Source organism: Vulpes vulpes, chromosome 11, assembly GCF_048418805.1.
Source record: "Vulpes vulpes isolate BD-2025 chromosome 11, VulVul3, whole genome shotgun sequence".
NCBI classification, from domain to species: domain Eukaryota; kingdom Metazoa; phylum Chordata; class Mammalia; order Carnivora; family Canidae; genus Vulpes; species Vulpes vulpes.
Window position 1 is genome coordinate 100,229,598 of NC_132790.1, and position 20,093 is coordinate 100,249,690.

A 20,093-nucleotide genomic window follows, 5' to 3' on the forward strand; every position below is an offset into this window, starting at 1 on the left:
CATAATTGATTAAATAATGTACTGTAGTAGAAAAGACCTTACATTTATTATACCCCTCCAGATGTCTGATTACTATGTGGAGAGTAACCACCTCTGATTTATAATTCTGTGTGATCTTGTCAACCTCTACCTTTATAAATAGTATTTTCCAAGTAAAGGAGAAGACCCTGGTAGTGAAGAACAGTTAATTAGAAATACAGATGAGATTGATACCATGATGGCTAGACACCCATGAATTGCTTAATGCTGTGCCTACTACCAACTATTTTTGATCACCATCTCCCTCTCCTGTTTTCTCTCCCCTGGAGTGTTCCAGAGCAACCATTTGCATGATAGTAAATGGAAATCAAAGTGAGACTTTATTAGGCGGACCACTGCTCTGTACTCTACTGCAGCGTTCTGGTTATAGTTGGGGGGTGTGGCTTAGAATCTGTTTTCCCTTAAGCTCAAATATGCCAAATCTCTGTCATTCAAGTGACCAGGCCTTCTCCTGGTGTACACTTGGTAGTGGTTGTTACTGCAGTGCATCATGTGCCACTGTCCTGGCCTCCGACTCGTAGGTTTCAGCCACAGATAATATGTGAAGCATTGGCTTTGTTATATAAAACCACATGCTTGGGTGTCAGAGCAGTGTCAAGTTGGTGTAAATATTTCTAAACACTTGTTACTTGACAAGTAACAAACATAATTTGCAGACTGGCAGCTGTTTGCAGACTACACTTTGAGTAGTACTGAGTTAACTCAAAGCTATAGAGGGAAATTAGGTTTGCTACGTAAAATTTAGAGACCATACCATAGAAGACAATAATAAAAAGAGATCACAAAAAAAAAAAAAAATAAAAAAAAAAAATAAAAAGAGATCACATTTTAATTGTCAATGTAAGCCTTCTAGGTCTGTTGGACATGTGCTGGGTGGGTCCTGGCCCTTCTATTTATGATCTTTGTTTTATAACAGGTGGTGTTAAAGATGGTCACTGAGATTAAGAAGATTCCTGGTATTTCTCGAATTATGTATGACTTAACATCAAAGCCCCCAGGAACTACCGAGTGGGAGTAATAAACTTCTTGTTCTACTAAAGTATTGTGTTCAGTTTAAATTGATTAGAAACCATTTCCAGTATTGACATGCAGTACTGTGAAAGAGTTACTGGAGCGGCTACATCACACCTGAGTTCTCTACAGCAAAAACCTACGGCTTACGAGCTGAGTTTGGGGGATAACTACAAGGGACTGAAGAGTTTGTACGGGTATAATCAAAGCACCATTGCCTACACTCAGACAGATTGACACTGCTTTTGCCTTTGCCTCACTTGTTCTTTATGTATTAACACGCTGTTGCTATTCACGTCTCTGTCAATGAAGGTGTATGAAGGTGGGTGAGTTTGGGCGTAGCACTAAGCTTCTGTCCCTTTGCCAGTTTCTAAGGGTTGTTAGTAAACAGCCATTATTCACCAGCGTGACCTAATATGTATGTCTTTCAGAGAATCTGAATTTCCTATAAGTAACCTTACTCCTCCAAAGGTGGGGTGAGGGAAGAACATATCAGATAAAGGTGTAGGCGGGCTGTTCCAGCCACTTCTGTGGGACTCCGGGGCTACCGAATGTAAGCCCCCTTACGATGGAAAACACTGGGGATTTGTTCAGAATTGTCTGATATCACAGCCAGGGGGGGGAAAAGAAGCTGTGAATGGTCTCGGTTTAAGATGTGTTCAAATCCTGTTCCACATTGATGTCATGGTGTTCACTGTCAACCTGTCCATTAGTAAGGAGCTTTATCAACCCCCTCCCCCCAGATGTTGCCGCCTCCTGCAGCCTGGCGAAGAAGTTTCTGTTCTCTTCTCCAGAAGAGGCTGTCTCTGGTGTAGCATAAAGTCAGTGTTTTGATCTCGTTTGGTCAGAGGGCCAGCTCTGAGACCACAGTAACCATCCTGCAGTTTACATCATCCGGTGAAGAGTTGTAAAGTGAACGCTTAGGTGGAACCTGTAGGCGGGCTTATCACCCACTTCTCAGAAGACTGACCAGTCTTGATCCATGCGAGATATTGCCAACCTTGTAATCCTTCTACCATTTGTAGGATTCAAGAACTTGTATAAGACTCCTTCCATTGCCACTGGTGTCTACCAAGATCGTTTATACCATTCATATAAGCGCTATGAAAATAGCACTAGACTTCAAATTCTACAACCATTTCTCAATATTTTAGCTAATGTTACTTTTTAAGGACCTTCATGATTTTTTTTTTTTTTAATTGAGGTGTAATTGAGCTTTAACAGATTAGTTTCCGGTGTCATGTTTTTCTCCCACCAAACCCATTTCAGGTTGCTGCTGCTTATTTTCAAGATCCTTTGTGTTAATCAGGTACAGAATTTTGTTTGGGATTCGGTGTTAGGAAAACAGTAAAATTATACATGGCAGAAATCTACTTTTTATTCTGGCTGGCCCAGAGGAGGAGAAAACTGTATTACCAGACCAGCAACGGAGGAGCTTCTGTCTATTGAACAGGTATCTGCAACTGAAACGAGTATCTGATCTCCGTGGAATTTGACGGGTCCATTTTCTGTCCTGATGATGAGGTATTTGCACTGGACTTTGGAAAGAGGATATGTAAGTGATCCAGCTTCCAACAGATTTGGAGTCCTGTTGTCTTATCGCTGGAATAGATGACCTCTTCTAAAAGGCTTACAAATATTTACATTTATGTGGAAAAAAAAAAAGCCTCTTCTAGAAGGTAGAAGTTTCTTAGGATTTTGTTTCGGATCCAATAGGAAAGTAGGAAGAATATATATAGTGAGAGTGTTTTCTTTCCAATGTATGTTCCATGGAACACTGCTGCCCTGAGCTGATCCTCGGCAAAGGGGCTGGATGATCTGGAGGTGGGGAAAGTGCTGTCTGTCCTAGAAAGTCATGGTGTATGTTAGATTCAAAGCTCTGAGAAATTTCGATGTGAAACACTGATTGTTAGACTTGCTTGATCTAATGTTTTCCCGATCTTTGCTAACCTCTTCTTATAATCCTTAATACTGGAAAAAGTGGTCTCTCCAGAACACATCCTGACATGATATAGTTTTTAAAAAAAAAAAGTTAATCTTTTTGGAATTTAGAAATTCCCTAATATATTGGGAATCTCTTCTTCCTTCACAAAGCGCTTTTTGCTTCGCGTCCTACAGTATTACCGTGTATCTTCACAGTATGTCATCCAAGCATCTGAGAAAAGTTAAGTTTATCGTCTATTTTTCCTTAAGGAAACAAGCTCATCTTAGTAATGGTTACGTAGTGAAATTCAGAATCAGATATGATCCTTGGTAGGTTATGACTGCATTCCCATCAAATTAAATATATTTTATTTCTTCCTACCGGTTTAGAAGTAGGTAGACAGGTCAGTGAAAGCATCATTTATTCCCCAAATTGGCAGGCACAAAAGAATTTTCAAATACCCAGTTTCACCTTAATGGTACATCTATAATCATCAGCCATTCTAGAAATAACACAGCCTGGCATAATTTCTGAAGGTAGATGTATCTGGGAGATAGGGTCACACTGTTTTCCATCTTGTGTTGCCCCTTGATCCTGAGGGGCATCCTCATGCTCATCCTGAGCCTGCGTGTAGCCAAACAAGCATCATAAAAGTCTGTTTCCTCACTGTTGGAGCTTACCTTCTGATAGCCTATTTTACTGTATAATTGAATCAGATCCCTCAAGAATGAGGGCATTCAGGTTAGGGAGATGGGGCTGGCCATCCTCAGTGTTTCATCCTGCCATTAAACAGCTGTACAGACCTGCTTAAATAATTTCTTTATCTGTACGATGAGGCCGTTGGATTAAATTTACATCAAATCTAGCCATACATTTTTCTTAAATAACAATAAAAAGCGCAGTAGGAGACAGAATGGAGGAATTGAGGTGTTTTTTTTGTTGTTGTTATTGTTTAAAAAAATTTTTTTTTAACATCGCCTATGACCTTACAGTAAGCCCATGATGTCTTTTGACCATAATACATTATAATACATTATAAAATCAAATATTAATTATCATGTTTTTTGAAGCAGTAGTAGAGATCAGCAAAATTTGACCGCTTGAGAATCTTCTCTTGTGACCAGGACACTTGGAAAATACTCATCAATATGTTCCTGGTAGGAGCCTCTTTACTGTGGGTTTTATAAAAGTTGGCAGAGAATATGCTTTGGCGTGGAGATGAATGACAATTGTTGGCAGAGCTGGAGCTAGGATCCAGGCTTTCTGTTCTCGTGGAAGAGGTACCACGCTCAGGCTCTTCCCGGCAAGACTTAACAGGAAGTTCTCTGTGTAAAATTGACCATCAAGGGTCAGTGTACTTCCAAAATGTATCAATCATCTCCTTACTTACAATAAGAGAGTAGTTTCTGTCATGCCCAGTGTTAACACCCCCCTGTTTCTTTTTATTATTCCCTATTACTTCCTCTCCACTACTCTCCATACCCTCCTCCTCTCTCCTGTTTCCTCAATTTCCATTGGACGTGGTAAGGATACACTTTAGCTCCTACCTCCATGGGCACTCCTTTCATCGGCCCCAATTCAGAAAGTAATAGGGAGCTGAATATAAGCTGGGCATCTCTACCTTTGAAAAGGACTCACTTTGTTCTCACTGAGGTAGTTTAGCCACACAGATGATATAGGGAACATTGTTTGTTTGTTTAAGCCACTGTAAGGCTTTGGCAGTAGTAATGTTGGCATCCTTGGCTTCTGACCATTTCATCTGATGACAAGTGAAGACATTGGGAATCCCCCCTCCCCTCAAAAGCATGCCAAAATGCCAGCTCCCAGCCTTAGTCTTACATGTCGAAGAGGCCCAACTCTGACCTTTTGTCAGTGGTTCTCAACCCTGGATTCCTGTTCTTACTACCTGCAGAATTAAGTGTATAATGTGTATACCCCACAATCAAGTCAATTTAATTAGACTGTTGACAGGGCCCGATAATTGATAATCTTCAATCTCTCTGCTCCAGAAACAAATATTACAGAGGAATATACCTGGCCTGTCTAGTTATGGCTTAAAATCTTAGTCATATCTACAAGAGAAGGCCACAGCCAATGTCTTGCTAAGATACCTTAGCTACATTACTTCAGAACTAGAGGCCAGACTGGAATTGCTGTGTATACCGTATTGTAGGTATTGTAGGTCAGGGCCTGTTTGGTAATAAATGAGGGCAGCTGACATAAATGTTACTCCGGTTGAGGTCTCTACAACTACTCCATGGGTATCTCTCCGCCTCTTACTCCTCTTGCTTTTTGTCACAGAGAAGAAATCCACCTGTGGATTTCATGCTGGAGCCACCCCTCCAAATTTGACCCTAGCTACCTGTAATCTAAGTTCCCTGAAGGAGAATTTTTTGAGCAGCTGTGTTTAAAGTTACTTCCCCATTAGTGTCTTTGTTCACTGGTGATCCCATGATGTCTTTTGACCATGGTAAGGGCTCCTTGATTAGCAAAATTGTGAGGCTTTGAGGAAGGGTTTGGCTATGTCTTGGGCATACTAAGTTCAGGAGCTCCAAAATATTGAGTTGTCCAGGAAGCCTGAACCTTAAGTAATCCCAGTGGGGTGATGCCTTTGGAGAATACAGATATTTAAGGTAAGTAATTTTCTGTCTACGAACGTACTGTGCCATTGTTAACAACCTTATGGTATTAAGTGAAGAATGTAACCTCCTTTTTGAACAGATCTTTTTATAAAGAAGTATTTTGTTAATTGGAGTAAGTAGCGTAGTTGTGAAATCACTGTGTTAATTGTTCACGGTATACTGAAATATCTTGTATGTTGTGATGATGTTGGCATAAAATAGCATTGCTAAACTAATATGAAGTGACTTTAATGCCTTTTGTTTTCGATGTGCTTCATAAAGGAGGAAATGATGACTTTCATAATTTGTCATGAAGTGTTAGTGTTTATGAGAAAGTGAAGGAAGAGCAAAGAGGACAGACCTTATTAGGTCTAAATTGGAAGTAAATTGTCTATATGGTCAGGGGTTTCTGGATAATACATTTAATCTATTTTTCATATATAACAAGGAAAGCTGTCTGGGTTTTGCCCAGAGTTTAACAGTGGATATGGTAGACATAAAATATTGGGTAGCTTCTTAAATGAATAGCTAAAAGGGTGTGTGTATCTGTTTCCAAAATTAAAGTCCTGTGCACACACATGTATTTAACTTCTTGCATATTTATTTATATTTGATCAACTCTGTTCTCAGTTTCTTAAAATATATATTACCTTTATTGGTTTGATACAAAAGGTGGATCCTATTTGTTAGGAACTATGTTATGAGAGTTGATCAGACCCATCAAAGTAAATGTATTAAGTCACTAGTAGGGTGATGAGAGGAAATAACCGTGTTCAGAAATTGAATTCAGTGATTACTTTCAGGTAGCTACACGGCTGTGGTATGATTTCTTACGGATCAGTGAGCTGGCCTTGGCCTGGCTTTCTGCTATCTGAGACGACTGTGTTTTTAGTAGATTGTTAGTGAATTATTCTGAATTATAGACATTAGATATTAAGAAACACAGCTAAATGTCTAACTTTAACCTTACTGTTATCCAAATAATGTGTTGAATTTTAATTAAATCCTTTTTATTTTTATTTATTTTTTAAAAGAGATTTTATTTGTTTATTCATGAGAGACCAGAGAGAGAGAGAGAGAGAGAGAGGCAGAGACACAGGCAGAGGGAGAAGCAGGCTTCATGCAGGGAGCCCGACGTGGGACTTGATTCCCGGGTCTCCAGGGTCACGCCCTGGGCTGAAGGCGGCGCTAAACCACTGAGCCACCTGGGCTGCCCTTAAATCCTTTTTGTCCTTAGAATGCTATTCCGTTTATAATTGTACATTACTGTTTTTTTAGACAAAGCTAACCTGCCCACATGTTCCTTTTTTTTTTTTTAATACCATAGAGAAAATGCTGTTTTAAGATTTTCCATTTAATGTGGTTACGTTAAATAGTGGAGAACATGAAGGCCTTTTGTCAAGGTGCCTTTACCTAATTGCATTAGAATGATTGATACTTGTTCTTAAGAAAGTTTCAGTCGACTAAAAAATATTTAAGTGCAAGAAAATTCCATCTTCTCATTCTTTTCAAAAGCAACTTTTGTTACAATGTGGGTATAATGAATTGAACTTGTTTATAGTGCTTATTATAGTTTTGGGGAGTAAGGGGAAGAATTATATGTATCATGACCATTTTTTTTGTGTTAAAGAAGCTCTTTAAAAATTTCAAGCAACACAAAAGTGAAGTAGTACAGCTAGCACCCTCTACATATCCTTAATATTCAGATTCAGGAATTAAAATAGTGCCTTTCCTTAATTATTGAATAAACTGTTTAGCCCATAGTTGAAATTACCCTGAAGTCGATAATATGTATCCAGAGATATTTAAGTAAATGTGATATCTTGGGTTTTTTTTTTAAGATTTTATTCATGAGAGAGAGAGAGAGAGGCAGAGACACAGGCAGAGGGAGAAGCAGGCTCCCTGTGGGGATCCCAATGTGGGACTCGATCCCAGGACCCTGGGATCATGCCCTGGGCTGAAGGCAGACACGCAACCGCTGAGCCACCCAGGGTCCCTCTTGGAATATTTTTTAAGAACAATGTTTATATTTCTGCCCTAGCCTGTTTTCAGATTTTTGCTTAAAGAGAAATTTAAGGATTTATCATTGATTAGGAAACACTTTGGAATATCTCTTTTTTCTTTTATCTTTTTTTTTTTTTTCCTTTTCTTGTCAGGTTCTTAAAACACCAATGTGAACTTAGCCTGGAGCTTTTCAAACTTTCTCCTTTCACAGTTCCAATAGTGTTGTCTGTTTGTTTGTTTTTAATAGCAACCCTAGGCCAAAGTAAATAATAGTTATTTTATTTTATTTATTTTTTTAATAGTTTTTTAAAATGATAGTAATGTTCAAACAACTTAAAATATATTTATGCCCTAGCGACAGAGTAGCCACTTGAAAAAAAATAGTATCCATTGAAAGAAACAGTATATTTCAATCTTGAATAACTGGAATAAGTTACCTAATGGGATGTATGCATCTTTTGGGGGCTTGGGACTTACTCTACTTTGGTATGCATCGAACACTGCCAACTTCATTTTCTATTCCATGCTGCTCTTTGCATAGGACTTTTTATCACAGCAGTCACTGAAAACTCAGTTTTGCAAAGATATATGACAACTTCGTTGAAAGGAATGTAGCACGATGCTATGTTGATATGTGAGTTTGCTGTGCTGACTGGCTCAGAGTCGCTGAACAGTTTGAGAACCATTGTGTCTTGAGTATTTTGATTTTTTCCCCCTTCTCAACTTCAAAGGATGCATCTAAAATATACTTGTGTCCTTAGTATTGAAAGAATTGTCTTTCTTGGTTTTGATGTTAAGTGTTGGAATATTTTGCAAAAACATCTAAAAAATCTCAACACATCTTAGGAGTGGAGAAAATAAGAATTACCATATGTTACGTAAAGTGTACCTGCATGGAATATGTCTAGATGCAAGTGTGATCTGTGCTTTTACTCACTTTGGAGTTTGCTTTGTCTGGTAGCAGTTTGTTACTACAAAGGCATAAAACTCTACTATGCTTTTTAGGATGTAGAATATATACCCTTTATACCGTAGAAGTGAATAATTTACTGGATTTACACCATGCCAAATATGCTGTCTACACATTTGTTACTATATTGATGTCTCTTTGTAAAACAAGGGGCAATAGTTGCATACCACACACACTTTAAAAACAAAAATCTTTTTGGTAAGTAGACAGTGATGGCCATGCCTTGAATGTTTTTAGAGTTTCAAGATGCGGTTCATGAAGACAGAGGGAATTAGCATTAATCACATCAGTTTGGGAATAAATCGAATTTGAAGCTACTGAAAGAACACGACTGTCTCGTATATAGTTTCACCTTTGTGTGACCTCTCTACTCTAGATCTCAGAAAAGAGCCATTGTAGACATTGTAAAAATTATCTGAGAATTTGGGAATAGAAATCTTTCATGAAATCTTAAGAGTATTAATGACACAGAGTAAGATCCCTCATTCTGTTGTTAGGTGTAATTTTGGGAATCAATTTTAGAAATATTTCTTCCTAATTCTGATAAAACATCAGGCTGATATTCAATAAACTTGATATATTTCTGACTCCATGTAGCCGTGTTACCTTGGGCAAGGCAACAATCTCCAGGACCATGGTTAACTCAAATGTATTGTAGGAATAATACTACCTGGGTGGATCAAGTGGGAAAAATGTAGGAAAAGGTGAATACATTATGAAAACATGCTTTATCTGTAAAATGCTCTTGTACGCATAGTCTGTTATTTAAAACAGACGGCAGCCGGATGAAACGAACGATGTGGGCTTAGTCCCATTGTGCTCGGTTCCCTGGGACAGTTCAGATAAGTTTACACCCTGTCAGGTAATGCAGATTGTGAGGGAGGGGTAGAATGGGGTCACCTGCTTTCCACTATGCAAGGGCCACGTATGCCACTTGATAGGAACTAAGAGAGATGACGCAGCTGTGCCTAATCTCCAACCTGGCACTTGGAAAGTACACGAGTTGGGTGTCTCGTCTTTGTTCTGATTCTAGTGGTGTGGGCAGGAACGCAGCAACTGTCCCCTGTCAGTCGCATGGTTGGGGGAAGAAGCTTGGAACAAAATAGAAGTGACACGTCAGCATGTGATAACTACGGGAATACTCGGTGGTGCTCTGTAAAGTTGGAGAGGCGAGGGGGAGCGCCTCAAGCTCAGGTGACACCTGGGGGTTTCACGGCTCCCCCTGGATTGGAGCGGAGTCTGGGTGGGAGGCCCCAGAGAGGTGTCCGTATGGACCACTTCAGGTACTAGAGGCCCCAAAGTGAATGTAAACTAGGACTGGGGTGAGTTGTCTGGGGGGTTAGTGCAGAGCTGGGGAGGACTGACTCAGCCGAGGGATCGGCTGTGTCCAGGGAGGAGCGTGTGCTGGACAAGCCCGCGGGCCCGCTCCCTCGCGAGGCCGTCCCGCCAGCCGTGTTCCTGGGCCCGGGACGACCTTAGCACCCGCAGGGCTCCGCTCTAGCCAGCCGGTCGGTCACGTACACTTCACGGCTGCCGTTTATAGGGCTCAAGTGGCTTGCTGCCCGCCTGAGCCCAGCCACGGCCCAGCTCTTACCCCCCATCTGGCCTGCCCTCTGCAGCCAGGCTCCCCCACTGGTGGGCCCTCAGGTCCCTTGCTGGTCCACCTCACCTCTGCCCCTACTACGCTCCCTGCCTGGAGGGCCAGCCGCCCCCCTCCGTCCTCATGCCCCGCTCTGAACGGTAAAGCAGCGTTGAGCACTTTGAGGGGTGCTTTTATGAAAACTTAGTTCAGCCTCGTGGTTGAATGGAATACTCCTTTTCTAAGCTCCCACTACCTGTTGAGTTCCATAATGATTTATTTATTTATTTTTTTAAAGATTTTATTTATTCATGAGAGACAGAGAAGCAGAGACACAGGCAGAGGGAGAAGTAGGCTCCCTACGGGGAGCCCGATGGAGGACTCGATCCCAGGACCCCAGGGTCACGCCCTGAGCCAAAGGCAGACGCTCAACCACTAAGCCACCCAGGCGCCCTATTTCTTTATTTCTGTTTGACTTGTTTATATTGTCTACAACCAGACTGTAAACTCCTTGAAGGCAGGATCAGTGATCTACGCATCTTTGAAATCTTAGAACCTGGTTCATAAAACGTAAAAATGGGATGCTTTTTAAAGACCTGCAGGAGGACCACGCTTGCTTCACAGGAATAAATAATATTATTCCAAGCATCAGACACCTAGTGAAGTACTAAGCTCAGCCAGGTAACCTAGCCTGTACCCCTACTTTCATACTTGACATCCCCATATAGGAGACCACTTATATTTTAACCTATGTGTGGCTTCAGCTATCTGTGCTATAGGCCTAAGTGCTGTTAACGTGCTTTTAAAAATTATTTTAACTTTAGGCAGTCTTTTTTTGTTTCTGGCAAATTCTATTTGAATTGTAAACTAAAATGTGAATGCTTGGAGAAGAGCATGCAATTGCTAGGGATTTGTTCAATCCTTTCTTTTAATGAGGTTGGGTGGTTAAGGGCCTGCTTGTGGTAAGCAGAAAAACACAGAATTCAAAGAAGCGGGTGGTAGTTTTGACGTCAGGTGGTCTGAACAGTTTCCATGGTGCTTCTGGCTAGACTGGCCAACTGGCAGTTGGGGTTTCTCTCAGACACTGATCCCCGCCTTTAGCTCTTCTTGGACATCTTGTAAGTCCTCTTTGACAAAGCTAAATGCAGATTTTGAGAAAAGACGGTTATAAGTCTCAGGATCTCAGCGTTGTTTTTCAGCTTTTGTTGCAGGAAACACTAGGTCATTTCAAAAAAGAATTAGTGGTATTTATCTTGCAAGGTTTATTTTTGAGGACCAAGGCTGCCGAGGGCCTGGCAAATGGGAGGCGCCCATGGGCTGCATTTAGTTTGTCGTTTAATGGTAGAGAAGCGAGAGAGATGAATTATCTATCATCATAATCACTCTAAACATTTTGCATTTATTCAGCAAGAGGAAGGTGTGATAATCTGACGTTTACCAAACTCCCAAGCAAACAGGAGGTCATTCATGGCAGGAGCCGTGGGCTGAGCACCTTTTCTGTGCCCAGCACTGTGCCAGACTCCGGAGAAGGAGGCCCCAGACCTGGAGGAGGTCACGTCGTGTCCGGTTCCTCTGGCCCCTCGCCATACCCAACCCTCCACATGCAGATCCAGTTTGCTTTTATTTATTTTTTAAAGATTTTATTTACTCATGAGAGACACAGAGACACAGGCAGAGGGGGAAGCAGGCCCCTCCCTGCGGGGGGGCCTGATGCAGGACTCGATCCTGGGACCCCGGGGTCACGACCTGAGCCAAAGGCAGGGGCTCAAGCGCTGAGCCCCCAGGCGTCCCTCCAGTTTCCTTATAAGTGACGTCCTCCTTCCAGGATGGCTCTTGAGTCCGCTCCTTTCCACTCCCGGCTTCCACCGCAGTCCAGGCCCTCTGTTGTCCCTGCGCCGTGTTCTCGCCGTGGCAGCCGAGGCCTTTTCTCTAGCCTTTGATGCTTCCCTCTCCAAACTACCACCTCCATTTCAAAACACAGATTGGGCTCAGAAAGTTCTGATCACCTTATTTGTTCAAAACCCATCAATAACCTCCTATGTCCAGGGAGTAACACCCTGGCTGCTTTACCTACCACATAATTATTTTTCCAGCTTTATCTTCTAAAACTATCTTCTGGGCACTCCTCAAACTTCAGGCCCCTTTCTGCTTCTGTGTGGGTGTCCTGGCTGTACTCTGTGTACCCAGGCTGCTGTGACTTCCAAATGACGTGAAGCCAGCTCACGCTTTAGGGCCTCGCTCAGGTCACTGCTAAAGACTCCTTTGGTTCATTTAAGTCGGAATTTGCTTTCCCTGTATTCCTGTAGCACTTTATGTACATCTTTATTATGGCATTTATTCCATCCACTTGCTTTGCAGTTTGCTTATTTCCTATACTCAGTTGTAAACTCTGTGAGCGGAGAGGATGGGTCTTGATTTTGGTGGCCCATCAACACCCATAAGGGTACTTGTCCTATAGCAGGTGCTCAGCAAATGCGTGGTCAGTGTTCTATGCTTTGTATGTGTTTTTAGTTGCTTACAGTTTGTTTAGCAAACTCTTAGTTTTTATAAATTACCACCGTCTTTGCTTAAAAAAGAAACTGGACTATCATCATCCAAACTTACAGGGGTTGAGTAAGGAAGGTCAAAGGTAGCTTGTAGGTGACAAGCAGGTCAGCAGCAGAGTAGAAGCAACATGGCAGAGGGAGATTTTTTTTTTAAGAAAAGAAAAAATTTTTTTTAACCCATTTATTCATGAGAGACAGAGAGAGAGGCGGAGACGCAGGCAGAGGGAGGAGCAGGCTCCATGTAGGGAGCCTGACGTTGGATTCGATCCTGGGTCTCTAGGATCAGGCCCTGGGCCAAAGGCAGGCGCTAAACCGTTGAGCCACCCGGGCTGCCCAGAGGGAGAGTTCTTGAAATTGCTTCTCCAGCATCATCAGTTACCAGCTATATAATCTTGGGCAAGTTACTTAATCTTTCTGAACCTTTTTCCTCACTTGTAGTGAGATGAAAATACTACTTACCTATTAGGATTGGCGTAAAGATGAAATACGATGTTTGAAATGTTGCACCTAATGCAGCACTGACACATAACAGTTTATCAGCGAATGGTCGTACGTACAGCTTCTGCTGCTTCGGGAGACTGGTTTTGTTCTTCATGACCTTACACATTCCAAGCTACGGCTGATGGGAACGGAGCCGGCAGCCAGTGACCTGAGACGTGGCCTGGCACGACGGGCTCCTCCTCAATAGTTGATCAGTATTTCCTGCCTTGGGAAATTCAACTAGGGGATTGTGAAGGAATGAGTTACGTAGGGGTGCGGGACCTCAAGGTAAATTAAAGTGGGGTTTTGAGAGGCCGTGTTGGCCCAGTGTAGTTATGAGCAAGCGGGGCAAGTGGTCAGGTGAGAACAGAAGAGATGTGCAGGTGCAGGGGTATGTACTGGGGCAGAAGCTGGGGGAGGAAGGCCGGGAAGGCATGAGTGGCCCTCTGTCTTGCCACAGAAGGCAGAAGAGGTGGCATCATGTGGCATGTGGGCTTTGTTGCTCACTTCCTATCCTCCTAGGGTTGTGGCACCTACCTGGTCAGGCAGGCTCATGCAGGAGCTGCACAGCTGACACCTGCTGTGCTTCCCAGGTAGGGAGTCCCTGAGGAATGGTCTGCATTGTGGCCTCTAGGTCCGCTTGCTCCCAGGACTCTGGGCCCTCCAGCACTGGCGAGGCATGGGAGGAGCAGTCTTTGTTCTCCCCAGGAGGCTCAAGTGTGAGCACAAGGGTGCAGGGCACTGGTAGCCACCCCCCCCCCCCCCCCCCCCCCGCCCGTGACTCCTGTGATGGATCGGAGTTGGCACTGGAGTCCCCAGACTGTGCCATTTACAACCAGCGTTCAATACCACAGGTGTTGGAAACTTGAACAACGAAGGGAAAAGTATCTTGGTTCAGTTTTGGAGTTCAGGCAATGAAATTATGGGCCGATACGATCCATCCACTCTAGTCCAGTAATTCAGAGATAGTAAGACTGACCCAACGGTCCTCTTTGTGCAGTGAAGGTTACTCACGCCCCAAATCTCCAGCTCCCCTCTCCCTCCTTCCAACATCCAAGTTGAGGCACAACACTCTTTACTGGCTTAGTTTGGGATTCAGCCGGGAGAGGAGTTCCTATTTTAATTAATTCCTTTCCCTTTTCATCCTTTAGCATTGGCCTGTCTCAGATATATTTGCAATCAGATGTCCGGGGGAAAAAATGATGTGAAGTCCATTTTTCTTTGTTTTTAGCAACCGATTGCCACTCTTCTGGAGCTCTTTGGCCTCTAGGAAAAACACAAATAGGGTGTATGAACTGGTGGGTGCAAGCTGTTGGAGCTCACATAGTGACTTGACACAACCATAATGTTTCAGTGCTTATCGACGGGCTCCCTCAGCTGCACAAGCCTGATTTGCTCTGCTTCCTGTCCTCTTGCCGCCTGATTTTATAGCTACTGACTGGTTAATTTTATTTCTTCATAACTTGAGCCTATAAAGGGGTTCGTGGGAGAGGAAATACTATTGGCCTCAAGGTTGTATGAGATTTAGCTCTAGTTCATTCCGATTTATAGAAGAGAATTGTATTTGGGAAATACAGGGATTTCTCAAATATAAATGGGATTTGGGAAAACGGTTGTATTTTATCCCAAAGTGCTGCACAGGCTCCAGCAGCAGGAAGGTAGTACTACACCTGGTTAAAGGTGGGACTGCACAGGGGAACCCCTGGGTGGCTCAGCGGCTTAGCATCTGCCTTCGGCCCAGGGCCTGATCCTGGAGACCCAGGATTGAGTCCCATGTTGGGATCCCTGCGTGGAGCCTGCTTCTCCCTCTGCCTCTCTCTTTCTCTCTCTATTTCTCATGAATAAATAAAATCTTGAAAACAAAACAAAACTAGAGACCCACCCTGCTTCCTCCTCGGAGGCGGGACCAGAGCTCTAGCAGAGAGAGGGAACCACCACCCTGGAGAACTTTTCCTCTCTCAAGCTAACTTGTATCAGATCATAGACACTGATTTTTCAGTCTTTAGAGGTCTTTTGGGAAAGCAGAATTTAACTTTTTAAATGTTTGAAGAAAAGACATTTAATGCCTTCAAAAGTGAATGCATTTAATTATTTATTCAAGCAATGTTTGAATGCCTGCTCCGTGGTCACCTCATGACACTTGAACAGAAGCGGATCATAACATGGTTCTCAGATACTTGGATTCTGCTTCCTGTTTTAATTTTTTCTAGATAGAGCTACGAAGAAAGTGATATTTCTGTTTTAAACTTACACAGCTCTTTTTGATGATGATTCCTGGGATCTCTGGTAGGCCTGGATGAGACAGAGATAAGCTTCCACCAGCAGGGCCCGGGTGAGTACACCTAACAGGGTTTAGGATTATCCCCCGTCTCCCCATGTCCACGAGCGTCAACCTCAGAATCAGAGGGGATCCCAGACTGAGGCAGTGCCCAAGAAGGAGCAAGGCTCAGCTCCCGTGAGTAGGACTGTGAGAGAGGCGGCAGCGTTCAGCGTTAAGGACACCAGGCTGCAGTCAGGGCTGAGTGCACTGCCACGCGCTACACTTACCACAACTAAGGAACAAACACTAGTACGTTACTATGAACGTTTTTTATTCCTGTCTCACTGGCTTGTCCTTAATGTCCGTTTTCTGTGCCACGATCCTTTCCAGGATACCACCGTACATTTAGTTTCATGTTGGTCAGCTGCCTCTTGTCTGTGATAATATAGAAGACTTTGTTTTTCATTACCTTGATGATTTTGAGGTGTGCTGGTCAGGTATTTTGATAAATACCATTTATTTTTTTGATTTTTGTTATTTTTTGATACTGGCTTCATTGTTATAGAATTCATATACCATAAGATCCGCCCATTTAAAGCATGTAGTTTAATGATTTTAAGTATAGCCACTAAGTTGTACAACTGTTTCACGGTCAGTTTTAGAACATTTTCATTAACCCCAAAATCAGCTTTAGAATCAGCCATTTCTTTAAGGAGTCTGGTTTCTTTTGTTGGAGGATGGTTTTAGACACCAAGATCTGGGTGCTGGGGGTGCTTGTTGCTCTTGGGGTGTGTGTCACTATTTCTAGGCCTTCTCAGTGGACAAAACTAGGAAGTATTTATATGTCGTTTAGCCCAGGTGTACACATGTGTCTATAATTATTTTGCTATCTATCCCAGTGTTGGACATGACTTTGAAGTGAAGGTCACTTTTAAAGAAACATACTATGAGATGGGCAAACCCCTCAAGAGGTTTAATGTTGAAATGTTATGACTTCTTAGCATAGGATAGAACCATTTTTTAAAAAAGATTTTATTTATTTATTCATGAGAGACACAGAGAGAGAGCGGGGAGTGGGGTGGGGGAGCAGAGACGCAGGCAGAGGGAGAAGCAGCCTCCACGCAGGGAGCCAACATGGGACTCAATCCCGGGTCTCCAGGATCGCGCCCTGGGCTGAAGGCGGCACTAAACCGCTGAGCCACCCAGGCTGCCCGGATAGAACTGTTGGTTCCATAAATGGAAACAGTGATAAAGAAGTAAAGAATCCTCTACCAGACATAATTACTGCCTCACATTTAACCACAAATGCAGTCTTGTCCTACCCATCAGAAGGCCACTCCTGTCATACCGTGTAGCTTCTGTTGCAAGGGTCTCCGGTCATTCATTCTCTCCAAAGTGCAATTCTTCAGGGTCTGGTTAAATTTGAGGACAATAACATACTGGCTGAATGAATTAAAGCACATCCGTGCAATCTTTAAGAATATTTTTCAATGCAAAACATTTCTAAAGGAAATTTTTTCTGTAAAAATGTGCCTATGGAAAAATTATAAGGCTATTCACTAAGGTGTTATTGTTGTGTTAACTCAGCATCGTGAGATTAGAGGCGATTGGTTCCCCACTGTTTTTTTGAATTTTCTAAATTTCCCACAATTAACACACGCTACTTTCATAGTAAGAAAAAAGCTCCCCCAAAGTAGAGGCTCCTCTTAGAGGAAGGCCTACTGATACTTTAATGAGACCATAAGTTTGCTTAACTCTGAACTAAAACCAGGAATAGGACTTTTAAATGAGATTAATGGGATTAATGGTGATTTTTTTCAGAGCCTGGGGGAGTATGAGAAAGGACAAGTCATGATAAAAGCAACTTTCTGATACTTGGCAAGGGAGGATAAGGTCTCTGAAAGTCCAAGAAAAAGTGGGGTGGGGTGGGGGGAACTACAGAAAAGCAGTTGCCTAGCAGGAAACCTCCAGCCAGTGGCTTGGCCTGATGCCCTTGTGGAACTGGGTCTTTGAAACCAAGTGCGCCTGGGGAAGCGGGGCACTGTGTGAGGTGAAATGAGCTCCGTGGTATTTAACTTGCATAACTGTAAATCCACGGCTACAAGCCACACATCTGGGGGCCTGGATTAGAGAAGGGAAGGCTCTGAATCACCCACCTGTGGGAGCTGCTGCTCCATCCGTTTCATGGGAGGTAAACACAGTGGGATGGAAAGGTGTACATGAAGAGTGATGGGGGGGAGGGCACTTATGTGCAAGGCATACTGGGACGTGCATTGTTCTTGGTCTTTGGTTAGTTTGATTCTTTAATTTTAATGTTGGATCACTGTCACTAATTAACATGTGCTTAGTAATTGCCCAAACCAGGGAATTTTATTTAGGAAAGCACAGACTGGTTTATAACTCATCCAAACCGACCTAAGGCTGGACAATTTGCTTTTCTATTTTAAATACCAAATTTGATTGTCAGACAACCAGTTAAAAGGAAGAAGATTTCACGATTTCTCAGAATTATTTTAAAAAGTCTTATTCTTCACTTAGATTTTATATTTGAGATTTTAAACCAAGATTCCAATGAATAAATTTCTGTATCTTAAATTTCAGTGCAGCACCCCTTAAGAACAAGCACTGAAAACTTGCAGCTGAGTAAAAAGGGTAGTTAAGTAGAAATTTTAAGTACATTCCACCTCAATCATTCTTTGCTGTAAATTGGGAGAATGAATGAACCAGTAGTGAAAAGAAGCAGATATTGAACCAGTTGTAAAGGAGATGAAGCACGGCGTGAGATATATGGCCTCAGACAAGTTATTTAGCCTCATATAACCTGACAATTCCATGAAGTAGGTATTATTATCCCTATTTACAGATGAGGGGTAGGCAGACTGCAAGGAACCTAGAGTCTGGGCTGTGGCAAGTTCTGTGAGTTGGCTAAATAAATAACATACATTAAAAGGAGGATTGAAAGACCATGCTATGTCTGTGTGACCTTGTCTGTTTTTGATTCTTTCAGCTTCTGAGATATCATAGATGATTAACATCAAGTTATTGTCCAGACTAATAATTAAATTCACATCCTCAGTTGCTTCTTGATCACTCGATACTGCACATTCTTTGATAAATACAGTCTTGGAAGAATTCCCAGTTTGGTGATGAGGACTATAGGAGAGGAAAGGATAAACTAACCCCCGTCGGATCTCTACCTTGGGTTAAATATGAGCTGCATGTAGACAAAAATGCACTTTCCAACACATTTTGTGACAACATTCTAGAAGTTTAGAGGATTGCAGGACAAGGATGTTATTCTATGAAATTCAACTTCTGATTCCTAAACTCTGTAAAGCTATTTTCTGTGGTGCACAGAGGCATTTCTTTCATTGCAAATTAGGAAAATAGGGGATCTGAGGAACGTTTCGGCTTTCATATTTTAAGTAGGAATTCTTAAACTTCGCAAATTTATCCATATCTTTGAACTTTCAAAAGTTGGGAAGCTTTGTTTTAGAACACGTGTTGACGACTGTATTAGCAATACGTTGCCCACTGAGCTTCAGAAAGAGTAAAGATTTTATATCTCTGCCTTTCTCCCTCACAACTCTTCCCTATTTCTCCCCTCCTGTAGTGTCTTCCTTACGCATGCTAGAGAAATTACATTTATTTAAAAAATTCCATATATTTGATAAAAATTGTGCTTTTTGGTTTTCATTCTTTTTTGGGGGGGGGGTCTTAATTCTATTGAAGCATTTCACATTCTCCTTATAAAGGAAAATTATTAAGGTGACTTTATGCTTCAGTTTATGTAATAATTCATGGCACATGATCCTTACATAAAGAATATCATGGTAGACATGTATTTAATAATACAAGATAGGAAAAAATTCATTGTCTATCCAGAAAATGTCAAAATAGAGTTCATGCATCATCTAGAATTCCTATAGCTGTTAAAATAAAACGCTCTGTGTGCTGATATGAAAAACTTCTATATAGCTTAATGCTTATATTTTAAAAGATGTAATTATGTAAATGTATAAAAAACTGTAAACTGTCTAAAGTAGTTTCCTTTGAGGTAGGTCAGTGGGGGGGGGTCATGCTGGGGTTTCAACATTTTACTCTGTATTCTGTATGCTTGAATTCTTCAAAGAGAATAAATTAATGTATTGTTTCTATTTCTGTATTATTATTCAAGTCCACACTAGGGGTACAATGTTTTTTACCTTTTGTGGAGGTGGGTAGCATACTGCAGATCTCTGAAGAGAAGTTTTTCTTCCTCTGGAAATCCTCTTCCCATTTTCCTTTCTGAGCACGGATGCTCCTCTTCTCCAGTAGCTTCTGAAGAGTCTCCATTGTGATGTTAATACTTAGAGTTGCTGCATTGGTCCCATTAACATTTATCTCTTTCTCCTGGACTTTCCTTCCTATAGGTGAAAATGAGACTCTAGTACCAAAAAAAAAACAACCTGAAAATCCTTTTGGAAGCAAAGTATCATTCAATAATATGTTGAAGAAGAACCGTATGTTAGCTGATAGTGCTTAAAAATACGAACTTTTCTCAGTCTACTTAAAAATTCCGTGTAATGTGAACGTTTGGTTCAGATTGGGGCTTGGTGATACTCTAGTTGGCCCTGTCCAAACTCCAAACCCAAATACGGTTATGAAATCTCCTCTTTG

At 41.9% G+C, this 20,093-nt stretch overlaps 1 protein-coding gene across 2 annotated transcripts in view; it reads left to right on the top strand.

Moving 5' to 3' along the window:
- GMPS (guanine monophosphate synthase) overlaps positions 1-19,591 on the top strand; it is a 94,332-nt gene extending 74,741 nt beyond the window's left edge. For both annotated transcript variants that reach the window (XM_072727222.1, XM_072727224.1), the window contains one exon: positions 956-19,591. In XM_072727222.1, the coding sequence (XP_072583323.1) occupies positions 956-1,057 (102 nt within the window). In that variant the 3' untranslated portion in view covers positions 1,058-19,591. The remainder of the gene's footprint in view (positions 1-955) is intronic.
- The last annotated feature ends 502 nt before the right edge of the window (positions 19,592-20,093 follow it).